The 20,626-nt window shown below is 45.1% G+C and overlaps 1 protein-coding gene across 1 annotated transcript; it reads right to left on the bottom strand.

Moving 5' to 3' along the window:
- Positions 1-6,455: 6,455 nt before the first annotated feature.
- Fbxo22 (F-box protein 22) lies at positions 6,456-20,564 on the bottom strand. The gene is made up of 7 exons (XM_051156482.1): positions 20,393-20,564; positions 20,099-20,237; positions 15,579-15,666; positions 14,276-14,371; positions 13,182-13,346; positions 9,874-10,039; positions 6,456-7,516 (listed from the first exon to the last, which is right to left on the bottom strand). Exons 1-7 carry the CDS (start codon positions 20,527-20,529, stop codon positions 7,099-7,101), a joined length of 1,209 nt encoding a protein of 402 aa, XP_051012439.1. The 5' UTR covers positions 20,530-20,564; the 3' UTR covers positions 6,456-7,098.
- Positions 20,565-20,626: the final 62 nt, after the last annotated feature.

Here is a 20,626-nt window from a genome sequence, read left to right as displayed (position 1 = left end):
GCAGGAGCTGACACAAAGGTCATGGAGGAGGGCTGCATATGGCACATTCTCAGGGCTCTCTTGTTCACCATACTTTTTTATTTTTTTGAGACAGGGTTTCTCTGTGTAGCCTTGGCTGTCCTGGACTCACTTTGTAGACCAGGCTGGCCTCGAACTCACATCAATCCGCCTGCCTCTGCCTCCTGAGTGCTGAGATTAAAGGCGTGCGTTCCCACTCCCGGCTTCATCATACTTTCTTATAGAACTCAGGACCGCCAGCCCAGACCCAGGATCACTAGCTGGGGCCGGGGGAGCTGCGGGGGGGGGGGGGGGGGGGCTGCAGGCCTGCTGATAGGCAAATCGTATGGAAGGATTTTATCGATCTATGTTCTCTGCTCTCAGATGACTCTAGCTGTGTCAAGGTGACATAAAAATAACCAGAAGAGTTATTAAGTTCCAGACCTGTTTTCATCACCTGACCTGTAATTTTTTGTTTGTTTGTTTGTTTTTGTTTTTCGAGACAGGGTTTCTCTGTGTAGCCTTGGCTGTCCTATACTCACTTTATAGACTAGGGTCTGTAATTTTTTAGTGCATATTTTACAGAACAAATTCCCTCCTCTTGGAGGACATTAATTGGTTAGGTCAGGGTGATTCTCCGGTTTCTTTTTCTCCTGTCGAGGTTATGCTGAAGCATAGTAGACAAGAGGCCGCAGCAATTTCTAGGACCTTCTTGTGGAGGCCTGGGGCTAGTGATGCGTCAGTCACAGCCAAGATGCAACACCCCCCTGACCCCTGCTTGCCCGGTTGATGTGCTCACAGGCTTTTCCGGCCAGCCTCATGCAGCACAGGCGCTGTCAAATTATGTTTGTCACCGTATGATTCATCCACCCACTGACCCATCATTATTTAACAAATCAAGAGTGTCAGGGATTGAGGTCAGTATACAAAGTGACCCTCGGGGTGTCCTGTGAAGACTGCTATAGAAGATTCTGACTGAGAGGCAGCCCCCCAACTTAGACAGTTGGACTCAATGGTGGTCCCACTGGCAGCTTGGCTGTGTTGGTGGGAAACTGGCTCTTATCCACTGGAAACTGAACTTTTATTGTTTTCCAAACTCATAATATGCGGTAAGACATCCTAACGTGTGCTTGCCATCGGCAGCAAGCTGTGCAGTGATTTCCAGGCATCTCTTGATCAGGCCAGTCATGAGCTCCGTGGGCCATGTGGCTAAGCCACACGGTCTTGGTTAGACGAAGTGTGTATTAATTGCATTTGACTTGTGCATAGTCTCAGCTTCTACCAGGTTTGCTAGGCTGTGGCTCCACAGTCAGCGGAGGCTTGCTCAAGAAATCTGAGCAGAAAAATAATTAAAACAAAACAAAAGAAATCTGAACAGTCTAGTCTCCTCCTGCCTCCCCTTGCCCCCAGCTCCTTTAGGAAAAGCTTTGCACCCGCGGCAGGGTTTTATTAACGCATTTGTATTCGCCAAAGCATTTTTTCAGGTATCCGCTATTACAGAGCACCAAGTCTCCTCCCCCTAAGCAGCCCTCCTGTTCCGCGGTCTACTCTCCATCTCCAGTGGACCTCTGACGCCTACTGACGTCTTCGCATTGTGCTTTCTGGACTCTCACACCGTAGTCCTAAACTTAAGTAGTCTCAGGCCTCGGCCACCCAAGACTCTTTTCCTTCTGTAGCCTGCCGCTGCATTTTACCTTTTTAACAGTTGGGGTGTTCTTTTGTGATGGTTACATTTGTTTTTTTCGTTGGTTGGTTGTTTTTTTGTTTTGTTTTGTTTTGTTTGGTTTTTTTTTAGAATTTCACATAGTTCGTGTATGTGCACATGTGTATGTATATACATACTTATAAATACAAATTGCTATGTCATTTTTGTGTTGCTTAGATGTAGTAAGGTGTGACCTCTTGGGTTTGGCTAGCTACCAGAGGGCTCTTCACCAGATAAGACTGGTTCTCCCTGTCTCAGCAACCGTTAGTTGCCTAGGAGTGTGAAGCTTTTGAAAGAATTCTCCCATCTACACTCTCATGTCAACTGGCAGTGTCATGTTTAAGTCCGTGTTTAGACAACCATATTGGTGAGATTTCCTGTGTGCAGCACCCCTGTCACACACAGAAGACACGTCCCACTTGGGACCTCTGGCTCCTTCCTTTCTATGGGTCGTTGTTGACATCTCATTTGGGGCTGGTCAATGGTTCTTCGGGAGGCAGAGGCAGGTGGATTGCTGTGAGTTCAAGGCTGGCCTAGTTTACAAAGCGAGTCCAGGACAGCCAAGGCTAGGCTACACAGAGAGACCCTGTCTTGAAAAACCAAAAAAAAAAAAAAAAAAAAGCTGCTTTGATGAGGGGTGTCTTAGGGTTTTATTTGCTGTGAAGAGACACCATGACCATGGCAACTCTTATAGAGGAAAGCATTTTAATTGGGGCTGGCTTTCAGTTCAGAGGTTTAGTTCATTATCGTCAGGGGCTGGAAGCATGGCAGCGTGCAGGCAGACATGGTGATAGAGAGGTTCTTGATCTGCAGGCAGCAGGCAGACACTGAGATACACTGGGCCGGGCTTGAGCCTCTGAGACCATGCAAATATACATCCACCAGGAAGTAACTGGAGACACATATGCATTGTTGCAGTCCACATGTTTTCAAAGCTCATCCACACTTAACCAAAATCCCATTCTTTTAATAACAGCTCAGTATTACTCAGTGTGGGTACATTATATTCTGTGTACCATGCAAATATATTTGTATTACTTCCAATTCGACTGCTGTAAACAGCGATGTTACAATATATACCACCAGACCCCCGCTTTTATATTGAAATATTATACTTCACGTAGAATTTTCGGGTTGAATTGTAATTTCTGCTTAATTTGACAAGGATCATATTGTTTTCTGTAACAAATGTGCCATTTTAGAGCTTTACCAGCCGCAGGGCCCGACACTTGTGCTTCTGTGTTACCATGTGTGCAGAGAAGGAAGAGGGTGAGACTGGGAGATGGAAAACTCGTGCCATCCTAGCGGGGTGATGTGCCATCTCATTGGGGCTTAACACGCATTTCCCTGGGCATCAGTGGTTGACCATACTGCCAGTGTTTGTTAGTTACCTATATATCTCCTATGGACACCTGTTTAAACAGTCCCAAGCCACTTTAAAATATGTGTTGTTGCACTTTTTAGTTCTATGTTCTGGACATTAAGTACTTATTTGTGGGCTGCAAATATACTTTTAATTCTATGTATGAAGTTTTAGCCTTATATTTTCATGCATAGTTTTAATTTTTTATTTTATTTTATTTTAATTAATTTTTTTGGTTTTTCGAGACAGGGTTTCTCTGTGTAGCCCTGGCTGTCTTGGACTCTTTGTAGACCAGGTTGGCCTTGAACTCAAGAGATCCACCTGCCTCTGCCTCCTGAGTGCTGGATTAAAGGTGTGCGCCACCACTTTTAATTGGTCTGCTTAGGTCTGTTTTTGATTCCTAAAAATTTGGTAAGAACTCCACAAAAATCATTTTAAGATTCATTACCCTGATATTTTATCGTGATGTTTTCCTCTAAGGGTTGTATAGGATTTTTTTTTGTTTTGTTTTTTAAGCTATGATTGTTAAATATTTGGTTTTGTTTTTTGTTTTTGGAGGAGGGAGTTTCGAGGCAGGATTTCTCACTTTGTAGACCAGGCTGGCCTTCAACTCAGAGATCCACCTGCCTTTGCCTCCCTGAATACTGGGATTAAAAGTGTGTGCCACCACACCCAGCTTTATTGTTAAATTTTTGTTTTGTTTTGTTTTTGAGACAGGGTTTCTCTGTGTAGCCTTGGCTGTCCTGGACTCCCTTTGTAGACCAGGCTGGCCTCAAACTCAGAGCAATCCGCCTGCCTCTGCCTCCCGAGTGCTGGGATTAAAGGTGTGCGCCACCACGCCCAGCCTATTGTTAAATTTTTAAAAGCCCATTTTGAGTTAATGTTAATATATGGTATTACTTAAGGTCCTGGCTCCAGCACTGTTTTCTGGAAGGTTGCCTGTTCCTTATGGAAAATCGTCTTGGTACTTTTGTTGATAGTTCGTCATGCTGCAGATGTTTCCTTTCTAAGGCTCTCTGTTCCATCAGTTTATCTCGATGCCAGAATCAGTCTGTTCTGGAATCAGATGTCTTATTCTACTTTACTATTTGAGACTGACTCGGCTATTCCATGTCCCTTGGGAGTGTATCTGAACTTTAGGGTTCATTTTTCTGTCCGGAAAAACAAAAGCAGCACTGTGAGGCTATGGCTTGGATGGGGATTGCACTGCACCTGTAGACTGCTTGGGGTAGTGCCAGCATTTTAAAACGCCCAGCCCATCAACGCGGATGTGTCCCATCATTTCTGCGGCAGACCCAGTATCCTATTCTTGAAGCTGCTGTAAAAAGGAGCGCTCTGATGATTGGTTGTTTGTTCATTGCTGAAGAAGCAGCCCTGGCACTATGAGTAGTTAATTAATTCTGAAAGTCTTCTGTGGAATCTTCAGTTTTCTGTGTAAAAAGATCATACAATTTGCGAAGAGACAGTTTTGCTTCTTTCCATCTGATGTCTTCTCTTCTTGCTTAGTGGCTCCGGCCGGCCCATGCTGACTAGCAATAGCGCAGGCAAGCATCCTTGCCAAGCTTTTCCACTGTGTGATTTCAGCGTGGGCGGTCTCATGGTGGGCTTTTATGTTGAGGTCATTCCTCTCTACTTTGTTAGTTGTTTTTAAGTACAAAAGGGTGGGTTTTTTTACCAAATGCCTTTCCTGTTTCCCCATGCTAGTGCTGTGTTGGCCAGCAATTTGTGTCTTCCACAAATCCTTCATGTTGGGCTCACCTGCTTCAATCTTCTGGTTCCAGTTTCAGCTTTTTTTCTTCATTGTCCCTCCCTGTCCCCAGAGGCCTCTGAAAGCATCTGGTAAGGTCATCGGTTAGTGGTTTTGTTTTGTGTTTTTATAATTCTTTTCTCTTTGTGGACACCTAGTCTGTCCTTGTTATCAAACTTGGGTTGTGTCTTGGTGGCATGCACCTCTATCTGAGTCATCTTGAGGTCTTGAGTCTCTGAATGGACCTCATTTCCCTTGGCCTCTGTGTGCCTGTTACTTTTCATTTTGGATGTCAGTATTTTAATGCTATCACTCCTCTACTCTGATCCCCTGGTTTGCTAGTTCCACTTGTGTTTATTCTCCCAAACTTTTGACAGGCGCCCCTTTTTGCATCCTCTCCCCATTTTATCCAACCATTTATTCAGCAATGTCCACTACGCCAGTTTCCCCAGACTCAGGGATCAGACTCAGTTGAAGGGCCAAGGTGTCAGATCCTTAGAGCAAGTGGCTTCTCTTGGCATTTACGGCATTTCAAATCCTCCTGTGGTTGCTTTCGGATGTTCCAACTTCCCTGTCTCTCCAACTATCTCCTCTTGACTTTGTCATTTGTGGATCTTTGGGGCTTTTACAAGCAGTGCCTGCTGGAGTGATAAGGCCACTTACTGGCCACACCCGCACAGCAGTGTTCTGCCTGCAGGGTTTCTCCTCTGCACCTCAACTACAAGGTTCCTCTTCGCTTTGTCTGTTGCTCACCTAAGCAAAAATAACAGGGCCAAAACTTACTTACATGTGGGCGTTCACACTCTTTACTCTGTAACACTGTGACATCTTCCCTTTTCCTTGCATCAAAGGTATGAAAATGAGTTCCTTGAAACAACCCTTTTCTAACAAGCTAGAGCCCCAGACACGGTTCACCTGGAGTGTACAGAGAAATCAGTGCTTTCCAAGCTTTGCAGGCGGTCTCGTGAGGCTTGCTTGAGAGGGCGGCTCAGCATGTCAACATGCCATCACTGTTGCCCTCATATCAGCCTTTTGTCATGCGATTATTTTTGCAGCTTCGTAAGTATCTGCAGCAGTTGCCATTTCTAGGCATTTGGGTTTTTGTTTACAAACTAGCCAATTATTCCTTTAATACTTGTATTTGATTTTACTTACAGATTGTCTACTGCCCTGTTAGGATAAACCACTGGCCATTACAGAAATGTCACCCATTAGTTAACTTGTAAGACTATCCTGCAACATAGACCTGGTGCAGGTCCACATTAACTTCTGCCTGTGAAGCAGTCTAGAGGCAGGCAGCCGGGGTCCCCTGAGGGTACAACAACAGAAGCGTACAGAGACCCAGGCTCCTTCTGTGGTCCTCTGCACAGTGACGTGCTGACTTCTTTGCAGTCTCCAAGGTGACTCCTGACCTGCCCAGATTCCAAGCAATAAAAAAGATCAAATGAAGGCTGGGAATTGCTAAGACCTCATGATGCAATAGTACTGAGAAATACGGACACGTGAGTAACGGAAAAATTGGTTGCCATCAGCACGTGCGCTATAAGCTTGGCTTCTGAGGGGAACAGATGCTCTCACAGCTCTCTCTCAGCTCCAGGTTCTCACCGATAGGAGTAGTTTGTGCCCTTCATTCTCTCACCAAAAGAATAGATGCAACACTAGTCGAGTGGGCTTTCAAGTATATTTTATTGGTATAAAACCAAAATATGGTGATATAACTTTCAGAACTATGTGAAAAAGATTGTTCCCTTGCAGTCTTTCCTGTGAAGAGGAAAACGCTAACTGACTTAAAGGGGCAACTTTATACAGTATTGAATCACAGACAGTCTTTACAGAAAAATAAAAAGTCAGCAATATTTGTACAACTTCTGTGAAAACTGAAAAGCAGAGAAAAGCTTCTCAAACCATTTCTTTAATTTTCTCCTTTATAAAGGGAGAATAAAGTCATGAGTCTGCTAAAAGTTTATCAGCCACTACAAGGTCTTAACCCGTCTTCCCGGTGGCCTTCTCAACCCCCAGTGGCTTACACAGTGGCCACAGAACCGGGCGCAGTCTAGCCACAGCAGCTTTGCCTGCACCTAGCAACAGCCTCACTTCTTGACCTGTGTGTATAGAAAGTTGTCCTTCATCAATATATTAAAAGTCATCCCAAAGTGACTTCAGAGCACCACTCAAAGCTACAAAACACGCATAGCTAGTTTTATCTAAAAATTTACATCGTTTCCATTTCTCTGAAAAAGGCAGCCCCAAAGTTAAATACTGTGAAGTCACTCTGAACAAGGTGGCTTATTTAGAGGCCCCCAGGTGAATGAGCGCCATGATGGTTGTGTAGCTATGGAACAGATCCTCTTCCTTTAGCTCGTTACATCTCCTCAGTATAAAGTTCCCAGTGACTATCCGGTCACATCCAATCTCCCCATTGCCAAAGAAGCCAAATAAGGGTACACTGGGGAAAAACTTCCTAAAGGCATCAGCCTCAACGTTCCCCTTGGCTCTGTAGTACTGAAAGCCCCGGCCAACGCACGCGAACATGAAGCCAATGGTGTTCTGCTCCGGGATGTTGGCTGCTTTGAGGCGCTGCATGGCTGCCTCAACAGTCTTGACATCGTTCACATCCTCGGTGAGGAGCACTGTGGCGCTCTGGATTCGGTGCCCACTAAACGACAGTCCAACCACACCTGAAGCATCAATATCCAGAGGCTTCCTGGAAACAAACAGGAGATCATCAATACCTCCTGACTGACGGGGAGAGGGCTGCTGCCGCCTTTGGCAACACAAGCTTTAGTCTGAGGTTTATCTTTTCAGACTAAACTAAACTGTTATTAAAAACAGGACAGATTGAAAAAGGTGAGCAACTGTCTTTTTCAGCCACAAATTCAAAGCTAGCTATTCAGAAACTCTTCCTGGATTCGTAGTAGTACCCATTCTAAATGGGACCTGGTAGGTTTGTGTCACGTAGCTTTGCGGTGGTGGTGCTGGCAAGTACTCTGTCACTAACTGATATCCCCACCATACCTACTTGAGTATGTTTTACATTATGGCCTCTTTCCTCTGACTGCAGCCACTGTTACATTATGAAAAAGCTATATTAGGAATATAATCATGGAGGGAATGTTCAGCTCCGCAGGTTTTAGCTTTGTGTTGACTCGCCTTTAACAAGTATGACTGCAATGCTTCCTTCCTGTCTGGCTTATTGTTTGAGCCTGAATTTGACTCATTTTCATTTGAAGGCTTCACAGCTGGGGGCAGGGCTGCTGGGGGCAGGGCTGCAGAGGTGGCACAGACGGAGGTCAAGAGCATGCTCTGCTCTCACACAAGATCCCAGCTGGGCTCTTAGCACTCACATGAGGTGGTTCATAACCACCTGTTAACTCCAGCTCCAAGAAATCTAACACACCTGTGGTCGCTGAGGGCACCTGCACTCACGTGCACATACCTCTACACAGACAGCCACACATCACAAAATTAAATCTTAAAATTTTTTTCCTAGGCTGGGTGTCATGGTGCACGCCTTTAATCTCAGCACTTGGGAGACAGAGGTAGGTGGATCTCTGAGCTTGAGGGCAGCCTGGTCTACAAAGCGAGTCCTAGGACAGCCAAAAGCAATACAGAAAATCCCTGTAAACCCTAACTCAAAAATCATTTTTTTTTTTCTATTACATTAATTTTGTGTGTTTATCTGGCATGGCATATGGATGGAAAGCACAGGAGTCCTTTCCACCTTGTGGGTCCCAAGGATTAAACTCAGGTTCCTAGTTCTGGTGGCAAGTGCCTCATCAGCCCTGTTAAGGCTTTTTTTTTTTTTAAATAAAACATTTTGTCCTTACAAAAGAAAATGCACTGTCAGTAAACGTTATAAATAAAGCATGTAATGAACATCCACTGGGAAGAACACTTTAAGTCCCTACAGCACTTATCAACAACTGACTACAGAACGCACAAGACTCTCTGGGCTAGCAAGAAACTAAGCCAGTAAGGCACCAAGCAACACTGGTGTGTGTGTGTACACACACACACACACACACACACACAAATAAAAAAAATTCTAGTATTCAGTTCCCAAAAATACCAGTACGATACCCACAGCATGCTGTTCCCTTGGGAGCAGGTTACAGATGCCACAGGGAGATCCCTCCCCAATCCTAGTGTTAAGAGCCTGTCTGGCTTTGCCATGAACACATGACCCATGAATGACCTCCACAAAGAAAGCCTGGGAACACTATACACACGAATTCATAAGCACAGAGACTGTCTCTGAGAGGCTGAAGTTTGCTCCAGACACAAGAATTCAATCTTCAAGTAACTGTTCAGAAAGATGAGCTTGCAGGGTTCCACACTCCAACTTCCCAACCTCGGGACTTGTGCTCACTTGCTGCGGACCTCCCGTGTGCGCATCTTACATGCAGACCCTGGCGGAGGTCTAGTCTCAGCTTGTTTAAGATGATGTCCGCACAGGGCCACTGAGAACTGTTCACAGCAAGCTGCTTCAACCTTGCCTTAGAGTCCTTCCTTTCTTCTAAAAACCTGCTCTTCCTTATCTCTATTTCCCAGTTAGCAACTCAATGCTATACCGAAATAAATCACGTGATTTTATTTATTTTAGCCTCACTCACTGATGACGTCTTCATTTGCAGGAGCATCCTAGGAGGGCCAGAGCTATGAATGCATCAATGGCTTATGCAGAAGGAGCCCGAGATGGTCTTAAAGGACAATAAGTACAAGCTTAACTCTTTGACTGCAAGCAGAACTGTGATTAGTGAGCGTCTTGGCAACAGAAAAATGGAATGAATTGGTATCCTGGCAATTCCTTTCTTTTCATTTTTTTTTTTTTGTATTTTTTGAGACAGGGTTATCACCTCATACCCTTGGCTGGCCTGGAAGTCACCAGTGTAGACCAGGCTGACCCTGCATTCAAGAGATTTGCCTGCCTCTGCCTCCTCAGAGTACTGGAGTTAAAGACATAACACCACCACACTCTGCTCAAATTTGATTCCTAATGTAATGAGAACCTGAAGTCATTTCCAGTCACCCATGGAAGAAAGGCAAAGCGCTCAGGCTTACTTTTCACACGTCAGTGAAGACAAGTTGTCCACCTGGCCTCCAGCCAGGATGATGTTCATGTTGCTGAAAGTGCTGACTACTCGATACATATAATTGCTGGCTCCCACCTTACAGCAGTTATAGCCAAAGACAAGGACCACACGAAGCTCAGGGTTATCCAGAAGACCTGCACAAGTGACGGATAAAGACAGCCTTAAAACAGTGTGAACTGTTATTCCCAGGTGTGCTTTGCAAGGGTGAAGCTGTTTTCCATTTTGTATACTTTGAGATTACTCAAGTCTTAGTTATAATTTTTCCATTAATGGCTTTTTGAACTAACATGCCTCAAACAAGCAAGGACACAGTGACAGAGTGGGCAGCAATGATACAAGGTGACTCCACATCCTAACCCCATCCATGCCAGTGACCTAGAGTTCTACCTTAGCAAATGTGGTCTAAAAGCAGCCTCCACCACTAGCAAAGCTCAAGAAAGAGGCCATCTCATTCCCTGAGCTCTGGCCTTCCACCTGAGCCTCTGGCACACTGCTTACATAGCATTAATTTAAAACCGATCAGTATTACAAACAGATGGCTTCTGGGACAGGAAGAAAATACAACCCTAATTACACTGATGTTTCACTTAACTGAGCCACATGACTTTCATCATGATAGAAGGATCACTCAGCAAGACTGAAGCAGGCCAGACAGAAAGGAAAAGGAGCCCTGTAGACCACAAGGCTGGGAAGACTCTGGCAACTATGGATCAAGAACCCCACCACATTAACACACCTAACTCCATCTCACCGAGTGGAATCCCGTCCTGCATCCCAGGAGCCACCCAGTGAGCCCAACTAACCTCCGCATGACCCTTTTATAAAGATGACAATGTGGGACTTTCCTGAGCAGCCCACATCCATTTTCCCTGAAGGTCTCTCAACCGCTTGCTGAAATTTATATTAAAAATCTCCTTTTAATAAATCCCAGCTCTGCTTCACACCGGCTCATCCTGGAATTTTGTTCTGTGCTGAAATCTAGGTAGCTTTACTTGCAGGTCACATGTGGAGCAGTGTCTCCACCCCATTGAACCAATTGCTGAGAAATAAAACTTTGTTGTTGTTGGTTGGGTTTTTGTTTTGTTTTGTTTTGTTTTTTTAGTTTTTGAGACAGGGTTTCTCTGTGTAGCCTTGGCTATCCTGGGCTTGCCTGGAACTCACATTGATCCACCTGCTTCTGCCTCCCAAGTCGTGGGATTAAAGGCATGTGCCACCACGCCCAGCTTGAGAAATACTTTGTAAACTGTAGGTTTGCACAGTGGAAAATAACAAACCTTCCTAGCACCATGCGCCCGTAGCCAGCTTTGAAGGGTCCTCCCTCTTCCAGCCGAGCCTGGCACACTGAGAAGACCCTTTCCTTTTGTAGAACAAATTTTCTGAGTAGGAAGAAGCCTGTGGGGCCAACAGTCAAGTCTACTTATTTTAGAAACAAGATTGTTACTTCCATGGAAACGACTAGTTTGGGACAATGACATGGCTGTTCAAAAGTTAGGGTGCAGAGACACTGAAGATGCACACCTGACACCAACCCTAGGTCTAAACACAAATGCACCTGTGGTACATGCACCTGGAAAAAGAAAAGTGAGGGATTTTCCTGAGCAGCCTCAAAGTCTTGAAGCTACGCCGCAGCTCAAGCCTGTTTTCTAAACAGTTTACACTACAGTACAGGGTGCTTGTACCTGCCTGAGCCTCTTCCGCACTGAGGCCTATGTGCACGACTCCCAGATTCAGCTCTTACTCCCCTGCTTACACTGCTCCTGACATTCTCAATGTACATGCTCCTTCCTCTGACCCATAAACTCAAACTTCCCTTTGCTGTTATACTATTTTTCTATTGCTGGTCTTTAAGTAGGGACAAGCTTCTTAACTTTTCCAAACCCATTTTCTTGTCTGTAAAGCTAAACTTATCTCTTTAGGTACAGGATTCTGTGGGAACCCATGCCAAATTCTGCCATGTCAGAAATCCTGTGCTTAGGCTGTATGCTGTGACCTTCGAGTTGCTGGCCTTTACCTCACCACGAGGTCTTGTGTTCTAAGCTATCCTTGGACTATTTACCTTTGAAAGAAGTAGAGAAGTCTCAACTTGGACCCACCCAGAGGATCTAGGAAGTTCTCACAAGGAACTACTCAGACAACTAGGAAGTTCCATAGGGAGTGATTTAGGCTATTATATTCTTGCCCGGGGGCTAGGGTGAGTGAGATAAGCATAGATCCTATTGACCTTGCTCTGTATATGTTCCTGCTAGTCAGCAATAAAGTGAATCTTGATCAGAAATGTCCTGACTTGATTCGTTATTTCTCGCGTCTCTGTATCCTACTTTCAATCCCCACTCCCTCTTTCAGGTGAACCCTGATTCGATTCTTCCCACAGGCTGGGACCCAACAGGATTCAACATCTAACTTACATATTAGCACTGTGGAAGTGACAAGTCTGAGTGACACTGCCTAACGAAGACGTGTGTTTTCAGGCTAGCCTGTCTATACACAGATGCGGAGTTAGTACTAAGTGACTTTTTATGAGCAGTGAGTTTAAACCCAATCACCCCCTCTGCAGGGGTAGGTGATGAGGCCTTCACACTGCTTTGCTGACACTAGACCCTACTCCAAATTCAACCACACTTACTTTCTCAAACTCTGGTCCACTCCTAACTATTCAGGCCTATCTCTCCTAACACCAACTTTTTTCTTCTAAAAACTTTTATAACATTACTAGGAATATTTTTAAAAGTTTAAGTTTTTCAGCTTTAAATAACAACAACAACAACAAAGACAATTATCTATTAAGAGCTTACTGAAGACCAAGAATTCCTTCAAAATTCAATTACAATTAAATGCACGCACATATCTTACCTCACATGTGCCTATAATTCCAGTTCCAGGGAATCTAATGTCCTTTCCTGCTCTCCATGGGCAGTACACACAGATGACACATACACTTACATACATGCAAGCGAAGCACTCATACACAGGTTTATTGACAGAATGCTTATAAAAATGTTCATCTCTGGTCATCTAGGACTTCATGGCAAATAAAATAATTTAAAACCAATTCTACCAATCACTAGCCTTGTTGACAGCAGCCTAGAAGCCACTAGTTGGCCAAAATTGAAACAGAGCAAGCCAATGAACAAAATGAGCAGGTAACAGTAACAATGCCAGCTGTATGGCACAGACCTTTAAACCCAGCACTCAGGAGGATCTCAGAGATCAAGACTAGCCAGAACTAGAAACCCTGTCTCCAAACAAACAAACAATAGTAAATAATGATTAACTTACCCACTTCAGTAAGTTGACGTCTTTCAAGTGTTAAATTCTTGGGGTCCTTCATAAAATGAAAGGGCTGAATTTTCACTCCTTCAATTTGAGGGAATAATAAAGCAAAACCAGCCTCTCCAATTTCTATTTCCCGAGGTCGATTGCTACCAGATCCCATTGGAGTCACTAGGGAGAAAACGACAGCTTTGTGAGGACATCTCATAGAAACCCGATTTAGTAAGAGGCTTTATCAGCCCACTGCATCCTAACTACAGCTTACGCTACTACCAAATAGATGCTCTTAGAGTAAAAAAAGTTCTCTGACAACCTCAGGGTGGCGATGCCTGACGCATCCTTTCAAGTATGTTCAGAAAGAGATGCTTTATAAACAAAACAAACAAAAACAAAACCAGCAACAAAACAAAAAAGGAGAAAGCGTCCAAACCGTCTACAGCTGCTCAGTCTTTCAGCGTACTTGTGTGGGGACCCAGGACTAGGGAGGGCCTTTACCAGCAGAGCCACCAGCAAGGCTCTGTTTCTAAATGCCACGGATGTGCTAAGTCACTACATGGTCACAATCCTCCAAAGACTGTACAAACACCAGCATCCCATTTCACTGATGAGGAAACTGAAGCCTTGTGGATGTCAGGGGGGCTGTCTCAAGTAACACAGGCACTAAGCTGGAATCCTAACCCAGTAATTTTAACCCCTGCACCAGGGTTACAGCAATAGCCAACAATCCAAATAGTAACAGCAATGTGCCACGGTGGCAACACAAAGAGGAACAAGTGTCTAGATAAGGCCCACTGTGACCTGTCACTCTCCAGACTGGACTGGCTGCAGGTCTTTCCTATTCTGGGGTAGGAAGAATGAGACCCTCCCCACCCCCACTGTCAATGGCTAAGGGAAGACAGGGAGTGCACTTTGCTCTTAAGCAGCCTTGAGATGTGAACCATGACCCTCAGCACCCTGAGAGAGATTAAGCACAACGCAACGCCCTGGCAAGGATGCCCAGTGCTATTGTTTTAGATGACCGGAAATGTGAACGGACTTCTCAGCTATAAATATTTCACCACATCACACTAAGCAAGAAGTAAACGGTTAATTTCTCTCACCGACAATGCCCGGGGTCACAATCCCAAGGATTTGACACTGCTTGGGGAACAGCTTCTCCAGGGCAAACGCTGCCTCCATAGTAGTTCTTTTCCTCGCTGTAACAACAAAGTAGCACAATCATGAAACACTATACATTTTCATTGTCAAATCTGACAATGTTAAAAAACAAAACAATCCTTAACAACAGGTTATCAGGCCGGGGTGGAGGACAGTTGGTAGAATACTAGCCCAGCACGCAAGAAGCCCTGGTCTCCCTCATCAGCCACAGCACTGCACAAACCCCAAGGAGGTGCCAAGCAGAATCCTAGCACCTGAAAGTGGGTGATCTTAGCTATAAAGTGAGTTTTGAGGCTAGCCTGGACTACATGTTACCTTGTCTCAAAGGAAAAGACAACAATGGAAGGAAGGAAAAGGGGGGAAACTTTATAAGAAAGCCTCAACATTTTGATTAAAATAAGCACGTTCCCCTTTTTGATGCCTGTTTTATTCAAATTCTAAGCCTAACCTTTGCCATCACTAGTTTCCTGTTGCCCTTTGTTCATACACTACTTCTGCCCCAAAGGCATCACATTTGGCTCAGTACTGAGTCTGACAGGTGCTATTTACTGGCTCTCTCTGTGCAGCTGATGTCACTGCATAATGACTACTTGACTCTGGTCAGCTAGATTCAAGTCAGACAACGTTCAAATCAAAGTCAGGGCTGCAGGGGTCCACCTTGGATTCTTGGTCTGTATTTCTCCTTAGCAAGCCAAGAATACATAGTATCTGTAAAGAGCTGTGGTAAACTGAACCCCGAAGTACTACATTATAGATAAACAGGCTTGATAACCAAAGCCAGGCTCTTGTTTTATTAAAGAGAAGTACACTTGGAGGAGTATTTTTTTTTTTTTTAAGATTTATTTATTTATCATGTACACAGTGCTCTGCCTGCATGTGCACCTGCAGGCCAGAAGAGGGTATCAGACCACATTATAGATGGTTGTGAGCCACCATGTGGTTGCTGGGAATTGAACTCAGGGCCTATGGAAGAGCAACCAGTGCTCTTAACCTCTGAGCCATCTCTCCAGCCCCAAGGAGTAAAGTATTTCAAAACAAGAAAAATATCTTTCTGAAAATCCTCATTGCAATTGTACCCTGAGGTTAGACATCAATCTGTAGCACAAAGGGCTCCTCAGCTCAAGCCAGACATAGGCATGTGTACCAAGGGCAGAGCCCAAAGCGTCAGAAGGCTTGCTCTCAGGGCTAGGACAATGTCAAAAACAACAGACAACAAAGAAACCTAACTCTTTTCTCCATATCTACCTCTTTTATGGCCGCGACACTCTTCCAGGCTAATGAAAGTTTCAGAATCTGCCATATAGAGAACTGTCCGTGGTAAGATGTGAACATTCTGCAAAGAGAAAGAGAATTGGCTGTGAGTCTGAGAATGCCTGTGTGTCCCCCAGGAATCCCCAAGGGCACTGACTCCAATGTCCCCATCCATCCTCAGTCCTCTTGCTTCTCCTGTGCCACTCTGCTCGTCAGCTTACTTACTGAGCACCTACTATTTTGTTTGTTTTTTTGTGTCTAACTTATCTAAGCCTTAAGAAGTTCATTTTCATAAGGCTCATTTAATATTTTAGAGCAGACATTAGGTACCAGCTAAAGCTGCGTCTCGCTTTACTGAACAGGCATCACAGTAAGAAGCATCTCAACAGGGAGAGGGTGCACAGGCTGCACCCCTCTTCTGGCTTTCCTTGCCAGCCCTCCAGCTCAGTACTTCAGACCTACACACACTTGTACAGGTTCCCTTGCTGCCGAGCACCTTAAAATTGGTTCCTTTAAGGTGCCTTAGAGCAAACTTCTCAATCCCTGCTCCTAGATGTCATACCCTTTGCTATTTGCCATCTCCATGTGACATCCCTAACAGCCCTGCCACTCTCGTTTGTGTCTAGACTCTGAGCAGGGCTTTTCATCACACAGGCTTTCCTAAGCCTCACATTGTAGATAAGTGTCAAATGGCTGAACTAAATGAGACTTTTTCCTATTAGAATGGAATAAAGTATAGACTGTAAAGCATCCCTGCCTCATAATCTGGGGGAGATTCAGATGTTTTAGAGTAGGTTCTGGATAAACTCATGAGAAACACTGAACAGTATAATGGACGGTGTGGGCACAGTAAGACATATGATCTATGGGTGCAAACTGTTGATTTCACCTGACATTTTAAAAATGTCTTAACTGGTTGGCACAATTTAAAATCCCACAAAATTTTTACGTATTTCCCAATCCTTTTGCTAAAACCTTGGAAACACTCAGGCTGTTTACCTTTCTGCTTTGGCTGGGCAGGCCTGCCAGCACCCACAGCCCCACTGAGCCACTAGACCCACTTGGGCTTCTTTCTGACGTCTGAGTTGCTTCTGTTTGCAAAGCTTGCTGAGTGAGGAGTCAGGGCCTGGTCCTGCCTCTGCCATCGTCAGCAGGGTAACCTTGAGCAGTCAGCCTTGAGCTTCCTACGTTTAAACAAATATACAAACCTGGCTCTAATTCTCACTAAACACTATCTCTCCAGCCCCTTTATCAAGATTTTCTTACCATTAAACATTAAATGCACCTTGTGATTTATAATTTAATGACTTTTTTTACTAAACAAACAGCAGGTTGTTTTTAAGTTCCCTTACTGTACATGATGCTCCAAAGAACACTTCTGTGGTATTTTTAATTCTTTCAAATAAAAGATTCTGAATAATAGACTGTGGGTTTTGATCGATGTTATAAGAGAGAAATAGTACTCTAACAGGCCTGAAGGATGCTAGCCAGCTTTCTGGGTATGAGTCCAAGAGTCCAGAAGAGCAAAGAAGAAAACCTACAGAAGACAGCACACACAGGACATTCACATTAAATATAAGAGCCAGCACTGGGGGATGGGGTGTGTGCACACACTTTTAAAATGGGGAGGCAGAGGTAGGTGGATCATTGAGTTCAAGGCCACCCTGGTCTACAAACCTAGTCCAGGGCAGTCAAGGCTATACAGAGAAACCTTGTCTTGAAAAAACAAAACCTCCCCAAAATATGAGCCAGAGCTGGAGAGATGGCTTAGCATTTCAGAGGTGCTGTGCTGTCAGAGGACAGGGTTCATACAGCTCTCCAGCTCTAAGGGCTCCAGTGCTTTTTTCTGGCCTCCATGGGCATGGGCACACACGGACACACAGACAGACAGACACATACAAATAGGACATTTTTTGGGTTTTGGTTTTTTTGAGACAGGGCTTCTCTGGCTTCTCAGGCCCTGGCTATCCTGGAACTCACTTTGTAGACCAGGCTATCCTTGAACTCAGAGATCTACCTGACTCTGCCTCCCAAGTGCTGGGATTGAAGGCATACACCACCACACCCAGCAAGTCTTTTCTTTTTTTTCTTTCTTTCTTTCTTTCTTTTTTTTTTTTTTGAAGAGACACATTTCCCACTGTAAAAAAGGGAGATATAAATATGAGCAGAGAGGAAATGAGAAAAAAAAAATCTTATGTTGGATTGGATGCACCTAAGGTAACTCATGAGTTTTCACATACTGACAGAAATACACCTCCAAATACACAGTCAGTTCTCTCTGCAGCTCTCTCTTCATTCAAGGATGTAAATGTAGCTATTTTTAAAAATGGGGGAGAAGCCAGGTGCAGTATCGCACACTTGTGAGTTCGAGGCCAGCCTGGCCTACAAAGCAAGTCCAAGGCAGCCAAGGCTGCACAGGAAAACCCTGCCTGGAAAAACCAATAAATAAATAATAAAATGGGGGAGAGGCTGCATCTATACTGAGTATGTACAAAGCTTTTTCTTGTCATTATTTTCTAGAACACTCTATTTATAGAAAACTTTGTTAGGTATAGGTAATCTAGAGATTTAAATTTAAATATAGGTGGGCTATATAGGTTAACAGAAATACTATGCCACTGTATAAGGGACTTGAGCATATGTGGACTTCAATATGGGGCAACTAATACCCCAACAATACCAAAGAACAATTGCATATACAGATATGTACATATATTCCTGTCTGGGCTAGAGGCAGCAAACCCCTCAACAACAGTGATTACACTTAGACAGTGCTGACCTTAGATCCTAAATACCATTCTCCACTAAAAGAAACCAAGACTGGTGGAGAAACTACTAATTTCTCTGAATGAAGCAAGCGAAAGACAAGCTAAAAACATCTGGTACCACAAACAAAAAGGTCATCCCTAAACAGACAACGAAGCTGGCTTGAGAGCTCACTACCCAAACCAAAGACAGTGTGAGCCCAGGACAGACACTAACAACAGCAGCTCTATCTTTAAATAAGAGACCAAGAGCTCCCGACAAATGTGCGCAGGAACAAATGGAAAGAGAACACTGTTTCAAAGTTTCTACCCACAAACATTTAGCTGCAACAGGGCAGACATCTTAAAGGCAGGCCTCTGAATCAAATAATTTAAAGTAATGGGACAAAGGAAAGCCGGGGACGCCCGGAAGGACGCTGGCAGAAGGGCACACCCTACTTCCCAGCCTTCCTCACAGAGACCCACTGTCCAGTAAAGCTCGGTCTACACGTTAACTAGCCTCGAACCTTCTTAAGTGTTGAGGCAGGTAAGTAAGGTCAAGCTGGGAAACCGGATGCAGGTCAAAGAAACATGCCTTTTACTTAAAGTCACTGGGAACAGAATCCTTTTGCCATCAAGAAAGGCACTGAGACAAACTGTGAACGGAAGTGTGAGTGCTGGACGGCAGCACGCCTGCAGTCTCTTACTGAAGGGTGTAACTGTTACTCTCAGTTTTTATTTTGGTACTCAAATTATCTCCATTTTGACTAGTGAGACCCACCTCCCATGTCTCTTAGGTAATGTATTACTTAGTTTTTCTTGCTGGGAAAAGGACCATTGCGAACAGAAATCTGAGGGGTAACAGGTTTATTTTCATACAGCCTGGTGATAGCCCAGTGAAGGAAGCCAAGGCAGAAACTGAAGCAGAAGCCATAGCGGAGTGCTGTTTACTGGGTTTTCTCCTTGGCTTGCTCACTTTGTTTTCTTATCAACACCAGGACCACGGGACCCACAGGCGGTACAGCCCACAGCAGGCTGGGCCACACCACACCACACCAAACGTGCTGTCTGCAGACTTGCCTTTAGGCCAATCTGATTCAAGCACTGGAGCTTCTCTCTTTCCAGATGAACGTTAGCTTGTCTCAAGTTAAAAAACAAAAACAAACCTCTAACCAACACATCTATCATAATCTCCCAATTTGGAGGCTATATTGTGATTGAGTAGAACCTTCTGTTTGCCTAGTACACATATTAAGGGATAACAGAGCATTAAATTGGCAATTTTCTCAAGGGTCCACAAGGGTCCCTGCCACTCAGCGAGGTACTTAAGATTGACTACCAGCTCTATCGTTTGTCCTCACCTCCCAATGTAGACTCTTAGATCCAGGTACACAAATGAGAGACCGATTATGACTTAAGTATTTAGGTAGAAGTTTTAGTTCTTCGGTTCTAGTGCATGACGGTGGGCAAGCGATACCCAATGCCTTCATTGCACAACACAGACAAGGGACGGGAAGGCTCTGTAAAGCGCTGTGATAGTCAACACCTGGCTATGTCAATCGCCCAACATCTAACAGGGAGTAAGCTGCAGCACGCCCTTACAAACCTGACGCTTATTATAAAAGCTTTCCAGAATACGAGCAAAGGTTCCCCAAATTAACAAAATCAGGGACATGATTTTTAAAACCATAATCGTGATTTTTTAAAAAGTTCTCAAAGATGGCCCACCGGGCCTGCAACTGACTGTCCGCGGCACGCCTCCATACTTGCCTCAAGCGCCTCAGCCACCACGCGGACCAAGCAATGTCCCTCCAGGTGGCCGGCATCCGCCACACCCGCGGAGATCCAGGTCACGCTGCGATGGGTCCGCAGCACTCTGCGCACACACTCCCTCCACAGGCGGCACACTCTGGGGACGCAAAAAGCACAAAGGGTTGCGGCCGGGAGGATCGTTCCCGCCGTCAGCAGCGCCGCAGCGCTCAGCCAAACACTAGGACATCCCAGGCAGGGGTGAACCCGCCACCCGCAGGGACGAAGGTCTCCTCCCGCCACGTTCGCCCTCACCCGGCTACCCGCAGCAGCGCCTTGGCGGGCAGGAAGGTAAGCACACGCTCCACCACCTCCGCAAGGTTACTAAGCACATAGGTGCTTCGCGGGTCTGAGGAAGAGCCGCCGCCGCCGCCGCCGCCCACCGGCTCCATTCCTCGCTTACTGGCCCGAGAGCCCCAAGGCAGCTTGGAGGAACCTGAGCGGCCGGCGCACTTCGGTAACCTCGGGCTTACTGAGCAGGCGCGCGCC

This window comes from Acomys russatus, chromosome 14 (assembly GCF_903995435.1).
Source record: "Acomys russatus chromosome 14, mAcoRus1.1, whole genome shotgun sequence".
Classification (NCBI taxonomy): domain Eukaryota; kingdom Metazoa; phylum Chordata; class Mammalia; order Rodentia; family Muridae; genus Acomys; species Acomys russatus.
Note: the sequence above shows the minus strand (reverse complement) of the source record. Positions and strands in the feature narration are given on the sequence as shown.

Bases quoted from the DNA above. Each gene is read 5' to 3' on its own strand.
- Fbxo22 (XM_051156482.1), bottom strand. From the start codon at position 20,529: ATGGAGCCGGTGGGCGGCGGCGGCGGCGGCGGCTCTTCCTCAGACCCG. The intron at 10,040-13,181 runs GTAAGTTAATCA...TCACTTGTGCAG, and splicing joins ACGTCAACTTACTGAAGTGG to GTCTTCTGGATAACCCTGAG. The intron at 7,517-9,873 runs GTAAGCCTGAGC...GTTTGTTTCCAG, and splicing joins TCTTCACTGACGTGTGAAAA to GAAGCCTCTGGATATTGATG.